General features: G+C 37.7%; 1 protein-coding gene across 2 annotated transcripts in view; it reads left to right on the top strand.

Annotated features, from left to right (window-relative positions):
• Positions 1-17,405, top strand: part of LOC127806700 (ubiquitin C-terminal hydrolase 12-like) — a 50,082-nt gene that overhangs the window by 1,183 nt on the left and 31,494 nt on the right. For both annotated transcript variants that reach the window (XM_052344155.1, XM_052344154.1), the window contains exons 5-9: positions 8,204-8,469; positions 8,582-8,800; positions 8,948-9,056; positions 9,146-9,261; positions 12,881-12,979. In XM_052344155.1, the coding sequence (XP_052200115.1) occupies positions 8,204-8,469; positions 8,582-8,800; positions 8,948-9,056; positions 9,146-9,261; positions 12,881-12,979 (809 nt within the window). The remainder of the gene's footprint in view (positions 1-8,203; positions 8,470-8,581; positions 8,801-8,947; positions 9,057-9,145; positions 9,262-12,880; positions 12,980-17,405) is intronic.

Raw genomic sequence — 17,405 nt, 5'->3', positions numbered from 1 at the left:
TACAATGTAACTAAGTGGATTTATGATTGATCTCCCCCTCCACCCACAAGGCCATACCTGCCAAAAAAGAAAAAAAAAAAAAAGGAGACACACACCAAATGAAGTTAATAATGACAATCCGTATGTTATTCTATGCATATGACCCTTTGCAATGCATACATTATCCTTATGATTTGTAGAAATTCAGTTTTTTTTGGTAATAAAAATACTGTTTTTACTATTGTCACAAGTGATTGTTATAAAGAACACACTGTCTTCCCTTTTTTCATTGATAAATAAGCCAATATATCAAAACTAAGCAGCCAAGAAAGGTGAAATCCTTATACAGAAGAATGTGTTGTTTTCCTACCTTCTTGTGCTGAAATTTTGACCATGTCGAACAAATTTAAGACCACTTGTTTTGCAGTTGGTAACTTTGTGCACTTTTTGTGATGTGGAGTTTCTTTTGCATTGCGTGTGCAAAGGAACGTTTCTAAATCTGGTTAACATGAGAGCTAATTGTGTCGGCGAACCATACATGTGTGAATCATTTGGTTCTTGAGAAGTTTGAGCTATTTACCTTCTTTTTTTGTCTTTATGCTAAAAGTTTTGGTGGTTATTTTGTCCAAAATTAAAAAAAAAAAAAATCAAAATAAAAGCCAACTAAAAGCGACCCACTGAGAGCAAGAACCACCAAAAAGGGGTCAATCCTATACATTGAACCAAAACCAGTTGCCTGCTAAGATAGATCAGTAACAAAACTCAAAATGACTTTGATAGTAGAGAAGAATCCTTCCTAAGCCATTAAAAAGGAAAATAAGAATGATTACCTTCAGTCATGAAAATTTAGACTTGCCTCCCTCCAAGAAATTTTTGAGGGAATTGTTGCAAGAAAAAATTAGCTAATAAAGAGATTTTGGATTGTTCCCTCAAAGTTACATTGATTGAGGGTGTAATATACAATGTATTTGAAAGCAGTGTCCTTAAAAAGCATGCATGGGCAAGTGATTTTTCTATTCCATCAAGAATGTATTAGCCAAGTTGAGAATGCAAGAATATCTAGTAAGGAAAGAATGAAAGGATTCTTTACTCAATGGTGGGATCCATCCAGTATTCCTGCTTATATTCAGTAATTTGTACAAGTATAAGAATTAGTGAAAACAAACGGGATAAAGATCAAGCGTTCACTAATTCTTAATAAAGTTAGCAAATCAATAGCTCTAAATAGTTTCAATTGGGTTTGTCTTCCATGTGCACCATCACGAAAGGACTCCAAAATCCTTCTCTTCAATCTTATTTGCCTCGCCGGAGGTTTCTTTGATTTATACACCAGCTTCCTTTATAGAAGAGGAAGTTGCTAAAAAGCATTCTAAGAAAGGTTCTAAACCTAGATTAGGAAACCTATACAACCTTTAGGATACAACAACTTATAGAAAAAAACATCAATCAATCAATCAATCGATCAATCTAAATTTGAAAGATACATTCCATAAATAAATATGCCAATCATATCTTGTTCCATATCTTATTCTGTGAATAGGAACAAGATTAGGAATCCTTGTTGCTGACACTCCCCCTCAAGATTGGGAGTGGATATCTTGCATCACAATCTTGCTTGTCATCCTTTTGAACATAGCTGCTGGAAGCCCGTTGGTTAGCATGTCTGCTAGCTAATCCCCTGAGGAGATATAGGGAGTACAAATCATCCCACTATCTAACTTCTCTTTTATAAAATGCCTATCTGCTTTAACATGTTTTGTTCTATCATGTTGAACTACATTGTGTGCGGTACTAATTGCTGACTTGTTATCGCAGTAAAGTCTCATAGGTTTTGTCCATTCGATCTTGAGATCCTCCAATAATATCTTTAACCACAATAACTCACACATACCTAGGGCCATGGATCGAAACTCAGTCTCTGCACTTGATCAAACAACCACATTCTGTTTCTTGCTTCTCCATGTTACCAGGTTACCCCCTAATAAGGTACAATATCCAGATGTTGATATTCTATTCACCATTGATCCTGCATAATCAGCATCTATGTAGACTTCTAGTAGCATGGCCTCACTTTTCTTGAACAAAATGCCTTTCCAAGTGTTCCCTTCAAATAGTGTAGAATCCTATGGATAGCCTTGAGATGAGATTCCCTCTGGTTATGCATGAATTGGCTGACGATTCCTACCGCATAGGCTATGTCTGATTGAATATGAGCCAAGTGTATCAACTTCCCAACCAGCCTTTGGTAAGCCTCTTTGTCAATCATATCATCCTTCACTGCCTCTCCTAGCTTGTGGTTCAGATCAATGGGAGTTTCCGCTGCTTTGCAACCTAGCAGCCTTGTTTCACTTAGGAGATCCACTACATACTTCTATTGGGAGATAAAAATACCTTCTTTTGAATGAGTCACTTCTATTCCCATAAAGTATTTTCAACCTTTCCAAGTCTTTAATCTCAAATTCTTTCATCAAACATTATCTTAGCTTATCCACTCATTCCTTATTGTTTTCGGTGACCACTATGTCATCCACGTAAACAATCAGCACTGTCACTCTCCTTGTGTTCAAGTGATGGATGAAAAGGGTGTGATCTTGATGCGGTCACCAATCAAGACCCGACCTAAGGCCGACCCTATCAAACCGGAATAGTAGCACTAAAACAGTACCAAATAGTATTTTAATACTTCTTAAGTTTTAGAATTTTACTTGATTTAAGATTCTACTTCATGTTTCTACTTGATTTAGGATTCTACTTCATGTTTGATTAGGGTTTTATTTTTATTAGAATTCTAGTTGACTTTTACTTAGGATTTATTTCTATTAGGATTCTAGTTGGATTTTAATTACAAATATTAGATGGATTTGGATTAGCCAAACACTATAAATATACCTAGAAGTTAGGGGTTGTAATCAAGTTTACTCAATATAAATTTAAGTAATCTATTTGGGTTTTTTTAGCAAAATAGTCTTGTTTTTGTGTCTTCTTGAAAGCTAAGCTTTGGCCATTGAAGTTTATTTTTTCAAGGGTTTATTTTAGTATATTTTTTTCACATACGCGCTACACGCTGAGTCAGATCTCCTTGGCTTTACCGGTACCCCATATTAAGTAGCACACCTGTAAACCTGCCAAACCAAGCCTTGGGTGACTATTTTAAGCCATACAGGGCTTTCTTTAGTTTACACACTACAATTTCCTTTGTAGTTGCATAATACCCTGGTGGCATGTCCATGTATACTTCTTCCTCGAGATTCCCATGCAAAAACGTATTCTTTACATCAAAGGTGAGAATCACCCTCACTGTGTTTATCTTAACTACTAGAACAAATGTGTCTTAAGTAATCCACTCCATATACCTGTGTGTATCCCTTGGCCACCAATCTTGCCTTGTATCAATCTAAGGACCCATCAGATTTATATTTAATAGTATACACCCATTTACACCCCACATAATGCTTTCCCTTAGGCAATGGCACCAAATCTCACGTCTGATTCTTGTTAAAGGGAAGCTATCTCGACTTTTTGGCATCCTTCCAATGCTTATTCCCTATGGCTTTAGAATTTTTTTTTGGAATGGGAATGGTATGAAGGCTGGTAAGAAAGGCCTTCTGAGCGGATGAGAGCTTAGAATATGAGAGAAATAGGTGTAGGGGATGTTTATTGTAGGTTCTAGTCCCTTTCCTAAGAGCAATAGGCCAATCAAGATCACTCTTAGATGCATCTTTTGTAAAAATGGATATAATAGACCTCATAGGATTATCGGAGGATTTTGAGGAATCAGTGATGGAATTACCTGGAGATGGCTCTGGAAAATTGATTGAATTGTCAGTGTCTCTCTTGTTTGTAATTGGATCAGAACTAGTAGTAGTGGATGCGGAGGGTTGCATAGGGCTAGGTTCCAATCTTTGCCTCCTTGAATATACCTGTAGTGGTTTAGGAGTATTGGGGGAATTTTTCCTTGATGACAAGACCTACAGGGTCCTTCAGATCAACAAATGATGGAGGGGATGATAACATGTCTTGGGTTGAGAGAATGAGAGGATACTCCTCATTGGACAGATGTATATTCTGTTCTTGGGTAAAGTATTGTTTAAAGTAGGTCTCATTCTCAACAAAGGTCACATCTGCAAACACAAAAGATTTTTTTTGTAGGAGGATGATAACACCTATATCCCTTTTGAGTTGGAGAATACTCGATGAATACACATTTTAGGGCACGAGGATCTAATTCCCCCCTGTTAACTGTAGGAATATGGATATAGCTTGTGCACCCGAAAATCCTAGGCTACCAATGACTAGTCATGTGAAAATCAAGAAAGTAACTAGCCAACAGTTGGATTGGACTACGAGATGCTAGAATTTTTGATGGAAGTTTGTTGATGAGAGAAGTGGTTTTGAGAGCTGCTTTCCCCCAATAGTGTTTAGGGACACTATGATGGAAGAGAAGAGCTCTAGTTACAGCCAATAGATGTCCATTTTTTTCACTCGGTCACCCCATTCTGTTGAGGAGTGTAAGGGCAAGAGGATTCATGTATGACACCTTTTTGTTGAAAGAATATTGATAGGGATTGATTAAAGAAATTTTTAGCATTGTTAGACTGAAACCATTTTATCCCTATCCCAAATTGATTATTTATCATGTTATAGAATATCGGAAAAAATAGACTCACTTTTGACTTTGTTTTCAGCAAATATAACCAAACAACCCTAGTACAATCATCTACAAATATGACAAACTATCTTGCCCCTAAAATGTTGGGAACATTTGATGTACCCTAAATATCACTATGGATGAGAGAGAAGGGAGAATCAAATCTTTTATTTGATAACGAAAAAGACACCCTTTTATGTTTTGCAAACTCCCACACAACACAATGAAAATTTTTAATGTCTATATCCCTAGTTAAATCAAGAAACATTAGCTTAAGAGTATGGAAAGATGGATGATCGAGTCTATAATGGTGCAACCATAACTGATCTGAATTGGACTGAGCTAGGCATGACAACCGAGGAAGAATCCTTTTTTTTGTTCTCCCCCCCCCAGTTCCTCAAGATAGTAGAGTCTTTCTATAACCCTTGCAAGCCTAATCATCCTCTTCTTGCCATGCTCCTGTATCTCACAGACATTTGAGTGAAAAAACACACTGCAATTAGTGTTTGTTAAATGTTGTCTAGAGTATAGGTTAATAAGATCAATTATAGCAGTGTATTTCAGGGTCATCGAAGATTTTAGATAGAAGTTGTAACCCAAACTGTAATTAGTTATAGTTTGGGGGTTAAACTATAAATATCTAATAATATTCATTGGGATATCAGCCCACTATTATAAATAGAGGGCAAGGGGGTAGATTTTCTCATTCTTCTTTTGTACCAAGCATACATTCACTTAGAGAGAGAGAGGCTGGTGTGCAAGACAGCTTTGAAATCTTGGAGAGTGAATGTTGGATGTACTCGGGAATAGGAGGATGTTTCTTGTTGCTGTACTAATTGATTCCTTGTAATAAAAACTGCTCTTGATGGGTGTTTGAAGGCTGGATGTAGGTTTGCCAAAGGCATTTCGAACCAGGATATATCTTGCGCTTATTGTTTGGTTTGTGACTTGATTATTTCTATTTCTGTTGTTCATGTTTTATGTTCTTATAATTTTCACTGCATCCAAGAGTGTTGGAGAGGGTTTATGAGAGGGTTTTCTTGTCTAAGGGTATAATCTAATATTCCTAAGGTTAACAGTGTCCTTAATGAGTTTCTAGATAGATATAAGGTTAGTAAACAACTTAGGGATGTGAAGAACATTTTTCAAAGTGAGATATTTATTGAGAAAAATATCCCATTAACCAACGACAGTGGTGAGAGAACCATCTGCCATTGTAATTTTTCTTGAACTAGGAGATGGACAATAGGAGACAAACAAGTGTGGAAAAGATGTTATATGGTCTGAGGCACAAGAATCTAGAACCCAGGATTTTTGGTGCATAATTTATGAAGTTTGTAGAGAATAGGAAGAGGAAGAATTACCAGTGATAGCGAGAGAGTAGGTACCCATACCCTTGCCAGTCTTCTTGTCGAGGGATCCCAAAAAACTCCTTAGTCGTTTAATCTCTTAACTTATTGTGGTCTAGGACTTCTTGTTCTATATTTCTTGGTTTAGATGGTCGGCAATTTGTCATATATACCTATCCCTACTCCTCACTGGTCCTCCCTTAGGTGGTTTCCTATGTAGCTTCCAACATTTTTCTATGGCGTGCCTAGGTTTTTTTGTAGAAAGTGTACCACAAGGAATCCCTGTCCATAGGTTTCTTTTCTTCTCTAGTCCCTCTATTATGAGCCTTCAAGGAGACTAAGGCAAAGCTTTCTCCAGAAGGGGTTTTCAGCATGACACCCCTTCTTCCTTCCTCAGCTCTAATCAAAGAAATTACTTCATTCAAGGAAGACAAATCCTCCTTACCAAGGATTTGTACCCTTATCGCATCAAATTTGATGTTGAGGCCTACTAGAAAGTCGTATGTCCTTTCTTTTTCAACAAATCGGGGTAAATCACACTAAAGGTCACAAAACTTTGGTGTCCTTTTCAATTTGATCACTAAACTTCAATTCCTTATAAAGTGATAACAAAACTTTAAAATGTTTTGCAATGTGATCACTAAAGTGATTTTTTGATGGTTCTTAGCCGAAATTGCTGACGTGGCGATGACGTGGCGCTGACGTGGCCATTGCCACATCAGCAATTTTGGCAATAAATTGTCAAAAAATCACTTTAGTGACCATATTGCAAAACATTTTAAAGGTTTGTGATCACTTTGCAAAGAATTGAAGTTTAGTGATCAAATTACAAAAGACACTAAAATTTTGTGACCTTTGATGTGATATACCCCAACAAATCGCTTGTGCAGTGCTGCATCCTCATTGCACTTCATCTTCAAGCACTGGTAATGATCCAGTTCTTGCCATAATGTTTGCAGCAAGTTTGCATACTTGGTAATGGTCCTTGTTCCTTGCTTGGTTGCCACTGCCTTAGCTCTTATTTCATAGATCTGGGTTGCATCACGGACTTTAGAGTAGGTGAGACCTATTGCATCCCAGATATCTTTGGCAGTCATCGTTAAGAACATGATTGTGTCGCTAATCTTTGGAATCATTGAGTTCTAGAGTGGGGACATCACCACGGAGTCTTCTTCATCCCATGCTCCAAATGCCAGGTCCTCCTCTTGAGGGCTTGTTCCCAACAGGTAGCTGAGTTTCCCTTTTCCTTTAAGAAATGTGCGAATCAACTGTGAGCACTTCAAATAGTTTTTACCATTCAACTGGTAGGCGACTTGAAGATTGTGTAATTCCCCCTTTGTACTACCATTGTGAGTTCCAACGAACGGGACTTCGGTCATATGGCTAGAATCACTGGAGTTGGGTATAGGATCATGAGTAGAAGTCATGATGTCAAGGAGTTCTGGGAAAAGAAGAGGATTGAAGGAAAGTTGAAAAAACAACCTATGATCGTCTCAAGGAAACTGGAATGGCGATCCTAATGCTTTGATACCATGTCACGAAAGGACTCCAAAATCCTTCTCTTCAATCTTATTTACCTCGCTGGAGGTTTCTTTGATTTATACACCAGCTTTCTTTATAGAATAGGAAGTTGCTAAAAACATTTTAAGAAAGATTCTCAACCTAGATTAGGAAACCTATACAACCTTTAGGATACAACAACCTATAGAATTAAACATCAATCAATCAATCTAAATCTGAAAGATACATTCCATAAATAAATACACCAATCATATTTTGTTCCGTGAATAGGAACGGGATTAGGAATCCTTGCTGCTGACATGCACCTCTCAAGTGTTTTTTTTTTTGGGGGGGGGGGGCAAGTCGGAGATAGGGGAAAAAGGTTTTCATGCTGTAACCTTGAGTTGACCCAACTATTTTTCTGGCAGCAATTGAAACTTTGCATTGTTTTGGTCCACATAATTCATCAGACTAAGAGACTGACTGGGATGGTGGAAGCTTATAAAATGTGAAGATAATAGGTTGCTTTAGCTGACTACGAAAATAGCAAAACTGAAGTAGTTCCATTTCTGTTGCTCAAGGAGTTCTCTATACTATTTTATGTGGGTTAAGTAGTTTTCCATTTCAACTGCAGAATGAGTTTCTTTTCAATTCATCAAAGCACATTTGGTCTTGTATCAATATTAGATATGGATGAAATACTAATCATCTTGTTTGAATTTTCTAGAGACACAACACCAGTTCAATGCAAGGGAGAGTGATTGGGGATTCACTTCGTTCATGCCTTTAAGTGAACTTTATGATCCCACTAGAGGGTTTCTTGTGAATGATACATGTGTTGTTGAAGCTGATGTTGCAGTTCGTAGGGTCATTGATTACTGGACCTATGACTCAAAGAAGGAAACCGGTTATGTTGGTCTAAAAAATCAGGGAGCAACTTGTTATATGAACTCTCTTCTTCAAACTCTGTATCATATTCCCTACTTCAGAAAGGTGGATTAAGTTTCTCTCTTTCTGTCTAAATGTTTTTTCTCCTGTTCACATTCATGGTTTGTCTAGCTGAGTTGTGCATAAGCAAGCATATAATATTGGCTGCGTTTATCAGGCTGTGTACCACATGCCGACTACAGAGAATGATATGCCATCAGGAAGCATACCTTTGGCTCTACAGAGTTTATTTTATAAGCTCCAATACAATGACACTAGTGTTTCTACAAAAGAATTAACCAGATCATTTGGGTGGGACACATATGATTCTTTCATGCAGCATGATGTTCAGGAACTCAATAGAGTTTTGTGTGAAAAGCTTGAAGATAAGATGAAGGTATGTGATATTATAATTTAATTTAATTTCTTTTTTTGGTAAACTATTTTATAGCTTCTCTTATAACTTTGTATTTGTTGTTGTATTTTAGCTTATTTGGTTATCTACACAGTTATGCCTATTCTGAATGTTCTTATGCTGTCCCAGGGAACTGTTGTGGAAGGGACAATTCAACAATTATTTGAAGGGCACAATATGAATTATATTGAATGCATCAATGTGGACTTAAAGTCTACAAGAAAAGAATCGTTTTATGGTATTTTATTTTTAGCGAAGTTCAGATTTTGGATGGTATTCTTACTACCAAATTTAGCAATTGGGACTGATCTGGATATTAATTGGCAGACCTTCAGCTTGATGTCAAAGGTTGTCGGGATGTCTATGCTTCTTTTGACAAGTATGTTGAAGTTGAACGACTTGAAGGGGATAACAAATATCATGCTGAAGAACATGGGTTGCAGGTTTGTTGCTGTATGTCCCAGTTATTACAGAAAGAAGTAACTGTTTGCACTTTCTGATAGAGATAATGTTTATGATTTCATTGACTAAAAAGGTTATGATATGACTTTAACTACAGTCAGAATATCTACATCTCATTCTGATTGTTTGAGGATCTCAAACAAATCTAAGAACTTCAATGTTCTGTATTCTGATTTGCTTGTAGGATACATGCAATATCATCAAGTCCTGAATTGGACCAATGAATTTGTTTCCATGTTTATGATAATAAAGGGTACCAATTCAAGTCTTTTGTTGGAGGAACTAAAGAATGTATGGTTCCTCAATAGGGAGAAAATAGGTGAACCTTAATATTACGTACTTGAGGTTTTTCTTTCTTTGTCAAATCCAGTTAGTACTTTGTGGGTTCATATCTGTGTCCAACCGAATTCTTTCTCATTTAGAATCTCTTTCTAGTTGGTTCGGAACATGTAACATTTATCCTAGAAGAAATACAGGGAGGGATTGGGCTGTGACAGGAAAATCAATTGGGTGGCAGTCCTGCTTATGTTCCCCTCTTTCAAAAAAAGAAGAACAAGGGAAGGAGGATAAGAATAAAAATAGATTCAACATCTTTCTAACTGGTCCAAGTTATAATGAAAGATGAAAGGGCTAACTACCATGGCATAAGGGGAATATGCTACCTGAGCTGAGCCCCACCCACGCTAATTCAAACATGTCCTCCACCACTTAAATCCAATCTGGCTGTCCAACTGCCACTTATTCCAGGGCTGGGTAGTCCCATCACCAACCAAAGGCAATCAAGAAGCCCATGGACTGACCAAGCTGACCTGACCATTGCAAGCTAGAACTTCCAAGAAAGTCAAATCAACCATTCAGACTGGTTCATTTGCCACCTTTAATCAACTTCAGATTTCTTTGAAGCATCTTATATTCAGACGATTTGCATATATTTCTTGTTAGATATATATGAGAGAGAGTGAGGTAGGGTAGTTTTGTGGTAAGGTGATATAGGTGGATGAAAAGTTGGTGGTAGGGAAATTTTCATACCAGTTAATGGTAGTGTGGAGAAGAATACTCGCAAGAGCGCAGAGAGATGTTTATGTTTTTGTTTTTAGTTTCGGTGATGGAGGATGATGGTGGTGGAGCATTTTTCCAAATGAACAAATTTAAACTTGAAAAGGATCTCATGTACAAGTAAAGTAGCAGTAAGGGTGCCTTATTTGTCAACTTTTCCACTATCACCCTCCAAAAAACCAAACTCTGCCTTACCTAAAGTTGCTAGAGTACAATTAACCTCTAGATTTGAAATCACTGCTTATATACCTGGTATTGGTCATAATTCACAAGAACATTCTGTAGTCTTAGTAAGAGGGGGAAGGGTTAAGGGTTTACTCGGTGTGAGATTGTTCGAGGAACCCTAGATGCTGTCGGAGTAAAGGATCATAAACAAGGGTGTTTTAGATTCTTATCCAAGACTTGTATCATTTGATGATACCATGTGAATCACTAGAAACATGTGAAGTGTACGGCTAACCCAATAATGAAAGTTTTGTAAGGGGACTGGAGTAGGCTACATTGAGAGAAAGGATCTTCTTTCTCAAGAGATTCGTTGGGAGTGATGGTAGGGGTAGGCGGTGGACTTATGTGGGTAGTGGGTATGACGATGGTGTTTTGTAGTTATAACAACAATAACAATCACAAGCCTTAATCCTAATTCAGAGTTGGCTTTATGAATTCTTGACCTTTGACCATCTCTATTCATGGTCATCTCCTTAGTAGGGCCATTATATGCTATGTAGAGTCTTAATGGTTTCTCACCAAGTTTTCTTTGATCTTCTTTTCCCTCTTCTGTTACAAATTTCTGCACTTCATCCTCTTCTTCTCACATGTTCAATCAATTTCAACTTTGAGTTCCACATTTTATTTTCAATAGGCGCCACTCCAACGTTATTATGTATGGTTTCATTTCATTTATGTAGTTTGTTATATCACTTCGAATGATTTCTTATGTTTGTTGTGCCGTGGGCTAGTCTTGATGTTTAGTTTTTTAAGACATTGTTGTCCAATGAATTAATTTGGATTATCTAAGGTTAATTTTAATTTTTTGCAAGTAATATTGTAATTAAATACATTGGTATAACTGTCAAGTTAAAATTCTATGCCCTTTTACCTTTTGCATAGTTGGAGTTGAATTATTAACCACCATTTGATCTAAAAGGTTAAGTTGGTAGATAGAGTATATTATTATTTTTACTCTTAGCACGCCCTTTTAGGTGTGACCAGGCTTCACTGGATAACTGGTCCAAACACATGCAACAATTTAGATTTTGGGTCAGCGATGATGTTTGAATTCAAGATCTTTGCCTGTTCTAAAACAATGTTAAATTGGTAACCACTATCTGACTTAAAACTTAAGTTGGTAGATAGAGGGTTAATTTTATTTTTTATATTATTATTTTTACTCTCAACAGTTTGATCAGTTATCTAGATGGAGGACAAGAGAGACCCTCCTTGTATTAGAGTTATCTCGTGAGTTGGCGGAAGATATTTGAAGCCAGCTTACTTTTTTGGTAGTATCTCCATTCTTCATCATGGTAAGAAGATGTGGAGGGGTAATAAGATCTGTGAGGTTCTGGTTTGTCTAGCTGAGATGGGTCTGTGGTTGGCTATTCGTGTCTCTTTGGCGGGGGAAGGGGTCAGGTCCAGAGGCCTTTCGAAGGAAGATTGCGTAGGCCAGAGGAACATTAGGAGGCTTTTTGGAGGACATAGGTTAAGGATGTTGAATTGTCAATCTGATTGCCAGCTGTAGATGGTGTCTAGCCTGTTTAGCTTCACAATAGAGGAATTTTTGTTGAGGTCTTTCTGCCTTTGCAGTTGAAATGATTGCCCATTTAAATTGAAGCCTGCATTTACTAGTTTGGTCACTGGCTAAAACTGAAACCAGAAAAAGAAAAAAATAAAGAGAAAAGGATCATTCTTCAAGAATTTGTCAACACGGCTGTTTAACTGATTCAATTTTTGGTTACTAATGCTTCCTATTTAGTTTCTGCCACATGGAGAAATCTTTTTTGCTGACTTAAATGCATTTATTTTCTGTAGAACAGATCATGCAACAAGCTTGCATCATAATGGGTTTGAGTCAGTTTAATAAAAACCTATACCAATTGTATTACAAATATTGTTTTCCAGGTGAAATCAGTGGAGAAGCATCTAGTTCAATTTGAGTGAAGCAGGCATCCTTAGGTTAACCCAAAAATCAACTATTGCATTACATTTGACACCAGTTAAGCAGGAATGCTTATGAGCTGTAACTATATAAATCAAAGGTGCTTTGAGCAGGCAATAAGCCATTTTATACTTTTTTAAGGCACTCTTGTGATACTGAAAAGTGGATCACTTTAAGTCTCTGCTTTGAGTTGCACTATATAATAAATGCTTCTAGAGGCACCATTGTAGAACACATGGTTTATGAGTGCCATCTGACATGGTGAGTTCCATGTAACTTTGTGTGTCTTTTTGCACATCCCGGTTAGTGCACCAGCCATCAGTTTCGGCTCTTCTATTTTTTCCCTTCATGCATGTGGGTTGTAAGGTGCTTTTCTCTTTAAATAATTTCAGGATGCTAAGAAGGGTGTTTTATTCATTGACTTCCCTCCAGTTCTCCAGCTTCAACTAAAGAGGTTTGAATATGATTTCATGCGGGATACAATGGTGAAGGTCAGTGAATGGAGTTCTGATTTGACATTTTGTTAACTTGATTGAGGTGTGCATTGTATATTGTTGTTAAAATATTACACAGTTACACATTATTCACATGCTTGGCGAAATTGGTTGCATTTGGCTTGGCTCTAATGACTAATAGTTACTGTAATATTCATAAAATTTGACATGTGTGTATTGTCAAAGACTCAAGGTGCACCAAGGCACAAGAGTGCTTGGAGCCTAGGTGCGAGGTGCAAGGTGTATGCGCAAGCCTTTTGGATGCAAGGTGTACATTTATTAGATAGCTAATAGGGTGTTTTTGTTGTTTTCTCAATTTTTTTTTAAAAAATTCTACTTATTATTAGTTAGATTTTAATTAATCCATCAAAAAAATAAAAACAAAAAACTTATGGCATTGGTGCAGAAGGTGTGCCCCTTGTTCCTCAGGGTGAGGCACTTGCCTTGGAGCCTAGGTGTGTGCCTCATAGAGTGAAGTGCCCTCGGCTGAGCCTTGAGCAGCCTAGGCACACTTTTGACAACAATACTACACGTGGAGAGGGATACAAATGGAAAATGAATTCTACTTACCTGAGGCCTTTGTTGGAATCAAACATTCAAGAAATGCCATGGAATCCTAGAGGTGCTTAGTGAGCCCTGGGGCAAACAAAATCAACTGCCTATATTGCCACCAGATGGTCTGATATACTGTTATCCAATTGTTCCATAACATCAAAAGGGTTCATATCACCTGCATATTTTAGTTCAATACTGGGATATTGAGATGGTGATTTTGTTTTATGTGTTAGTAGGTTTTTCCTATCATACTATCAGAATTTGGTAATGTTTTAATTTTGGAATGTTTGAATATACAGGCAATGCCCAAAATATTTTTTCTTTTTCATCAAAACAGCTGAAATGTTCCTGTTTTTTGGGAGATGACATGAAACAATAGTAGAAAAATGAATTTTCAATATTTCCATAGAAATGTATAGAAACTAACTGAAATTTATTAGAGCTATATGAAAAAATGAATCATTGGACACCTGTTAGGAATATCTAACAAATTTCTATGTACTTCTCTTATTCAAATAAAATGTTTGAGAGCAAAAAGACTAAGTTTGTATTGAAGGAGAGAAAAATAGTCAAAGAGCATGGACATACTTAATGACACTCATTCTCTTGCTTTTCTTTTACAGTACTTTCATTTCATAAACTAGTGCATTATATTTCTTCTAGGAAGTATAGACATTTCGTTTTGGCTGGCATTCTCATGTTTGACATGGGTACTCCATGAACACACTAGGATCCATGCTGCACATTACAAAATAGCATGTCCTAAATTTTTATTATTTCTTTCAGTTTTAAATGTTCCTAAGATACATGATAACAGGTGTGTTAATGGGTTGGGTATGCTAAGGATATTCAAAAAGTTTATAATATGGTTATTAAAACTCTTTTTTGGTTAAAATCTACAAGTATAATAATTTTTGGGGTAAAGAATGAGAAGCACAAAGGTAACCCTAATTTGCCAAGTTATTTTTCACGATAACCTGTCAAATTATAGTTTTTGGAACCTCCATATACAATGTGCTTGATGAGATTAATTTCCTGCTTTGATTCAATAATTCTTTAATTCATTATTTGTACCCTTGTATAAAAAAGAATTTGTAAACTTCAAATGCAGAAGTTTATTTTCAATTGAGTTTGCATAAACATTTGTGCAATTTGTAGTTTTACCTTTTTAAACATTTTTAGATTATTTCAAATGTTTCTAAATTCTCTCTCTTTTTTTTTTTTGACGTAATCGAAGTAGCATATCAAAACGAGTCCTTGTTACAGGCTAAAAACCAGTGTTCTAAAAATTGGCCTAGGCGCTGCTGAGGCTCTAGGCGGCCGCTGGCCGCCACGATTATGGCCTAATCGGCCCTTTTGGGCACCGGCTTGGCTAATCTGTACCAGGCAACGCCTAGTCGGCCAAGGCGGTCGCCTAGCTGCATGAACCGCCTGGGCTGATGTCACGAACCTAGGGTTTAGCCTAGGGTTGGAATGACAATCGGAAGGAGATGATGAATAGTATCAAGAACAGAATATTTTAGAAGAAGAAATGGACAGAAATGGGGAAAGAATGTAGAGAGAAATGAGTGAGAGAAGTGGAGAGAAAATGAGAGGGAGAATTGAGGGAATTCTTAGAGAGAGAATAAGAGTTTCATTAATCAATTCATGCATATCCTCTCCTCTTACAATGGGGCCTTTATATAGGCATATTAATTAGTTAACTAATTTCTAACAACCTCCTAACAGCACCCATATGCTTCACCTCCTAACAGCACCCATATGCTTCTAACAACTTGTAAAAATATTCTAACAACCCATTACAATCCTATTACAATAATACCCTTCTATTATTCCTTGGGTTATGACAATTTCCTTCTCCTTGAAAGAGTTCTTGTCCCTAAAAACTCACAACTATTTAGCCATTGCTCCTCAACCAATACCAACTCTCTCTAGCTTGGTTGTTCTTTCTTTTATCATTCCCTTTCTAGGCCGTTTCTTCTTTGTTCTTGGATACTCTTTAGCTGAAACAAAAATGATAATCAGTGCAATCAAAGCTGCATCTTCCTCTAAGGAGCGGCATACCATTTCCCGTGGGTTGGTGATAGCTACCAAATTAAGATAGCTTGTACCCATAGATTGAGGATCCAATATGATGCCAAATCCAATCAATATATCCTCACCTAGTGCCTTCATTGAATTTAGCTGTTTCTGGTCACAAGCAACAGTTGAAACTTGCAGTCCTTCAGCCTTCAATTGTTGTTGCTCCTCAACCTCAAAATTTACAGCAACATTGTGGCACATTTTAGGATCAGTTCTACACACCTTCACAACATTGGAAGATATTTCAGCTACAAGTAGGTCATCTTCATAGCAGTTCTGCTTCTGGTTCCGCCTTTCCTTCATTTCTGATTCATGCTCCAACTCTTCCATAAAATGATCAATGCTCCTTGCTTCCTTGTTTGCTCTTTCTTTCAGCTTCTCCTCCTGTTGCTTCATTTTTAGGAATTCCTCTTTGTTAAAACTTACGTGATAATTATCAAAGTATTCCGCTGGAAAATTGTAATGAAACTTCTTAATCAGTATCATTGCAAACTCCTGTAGCTTCTTGTGGAACATTCGACCAAATTCCTTGCACTCTTCATGTATTACACTTCTTGTTTCCTTGTCAAGTTGGCTGATCCCCTTCTTCTGTTCCTTGTTGCTGCCAACTGAAAATGCAGCCTTCTTTGGCTGCCATTGAGGCTCCATTCCAACTGAAAATGAAGCTTTCTTCTGCTGCAATTGAAGGCTCATTTGCCCCATGTATGCACTGCCTCCCCTAGCTTCACGAGTTGGATAACCCACTGAAAATGCAGTACTGGTACGCTGCAATTGAGGCTGCTCTCTTGCATGAAAATTAACCACTGAAAATGCAGCATCATTCGGCTCAATTGAGACCCCATTTCAACTGAAAATGAAGAATTTTTCTGCTCCAATTGAGGCTCCCATGGTCTCCTACGTGCACTGCTCTCCTTAGCAGATTTTTCACAATCAGCTTACTTTGAAGACCAAGGAGCTATATTTACTTGCTTTTTCTTCAAACAAGTTATCCCAAAATTCAAAGCCAAAATTAACCTTTGTTTACCTTACTAGCAGCCTAGGATTTGATTGGAATTACTGCAAAAGAGCGCTGTAATTCACAGCCAAGAATCACCCATCCAAATTCGCCTTCCACAATCCACTCCCAGCTGCTCCAAATCTCAATGTTTCTTCCGTGCAAATACTTTCGGAACTTGATTGGATTGGTTCGGCCTCCAGATTCACCTCACGAAACGTCCCTACAGTCACCGTCTGGGTAGGAATCACTGACCAAGCAAAGCGGCAGTACCCCAAAACTCCGATCGGAATTTCTCGATCAAAACCGCAACACCCAGTCGCGCCTAGATGAAGCTTATCGGTTTGGTTGCAACTCTTTGGGTCATCCGCTTCACCTCCGACGGACTCATGCTCGCCTCAACAGTCACACTTCAGTGGTTGTAGACCACCCTCCCTTTGTTGCCTTCCAGCCGAACCAAGAATCAACTCCAAGGATCAGATCTATCACCGTCCCAAATCATTGTCGAGGACCATCGTCAACCCAAAGATCCCTGTCGACCCTTCGTTGCCTCCCGAGGTCGAGGATCATTGACTCAGCGACCTAGACCCAGTCGCTCCAGAATCACCGTAAAAATTGCCTAGGTCAGTTTCGCCTTCACCTGCCTTCCTCATTCGATCTCCTCCTCCACTCAATCAATTGATGCTTCTGATCGGGTTGGGTGTTCAATTCGTTTACCCAAAATTTTGTCTTAGGCTGATGACCGCCTGAGTTCCAACCGATCACTACACCCAACCACTATCAACTATCATT

The sequence above is a fragment of the Diospyros lotus genome, chromosome 7 (genome assembly GCF_014633365.1).
Source record: "Diospyros lotus cultivar Yz01 chromosome 7, ASM1463336v1, whole genome shotgun sequence".
Classification (NCBI taxonomy): domain Eukaryota; kingdom Viridiplantae; phylum Streptophyta; class Magnoliopsida; order Ericales; family Ebenaceae; genus Diospyros; species Diospyros lotus.
The sequence above is the reverse complement of the archived record's forward strand: the minus strand, read 5'-3'. Positions and strand labels throughout refer to the sequence as shown.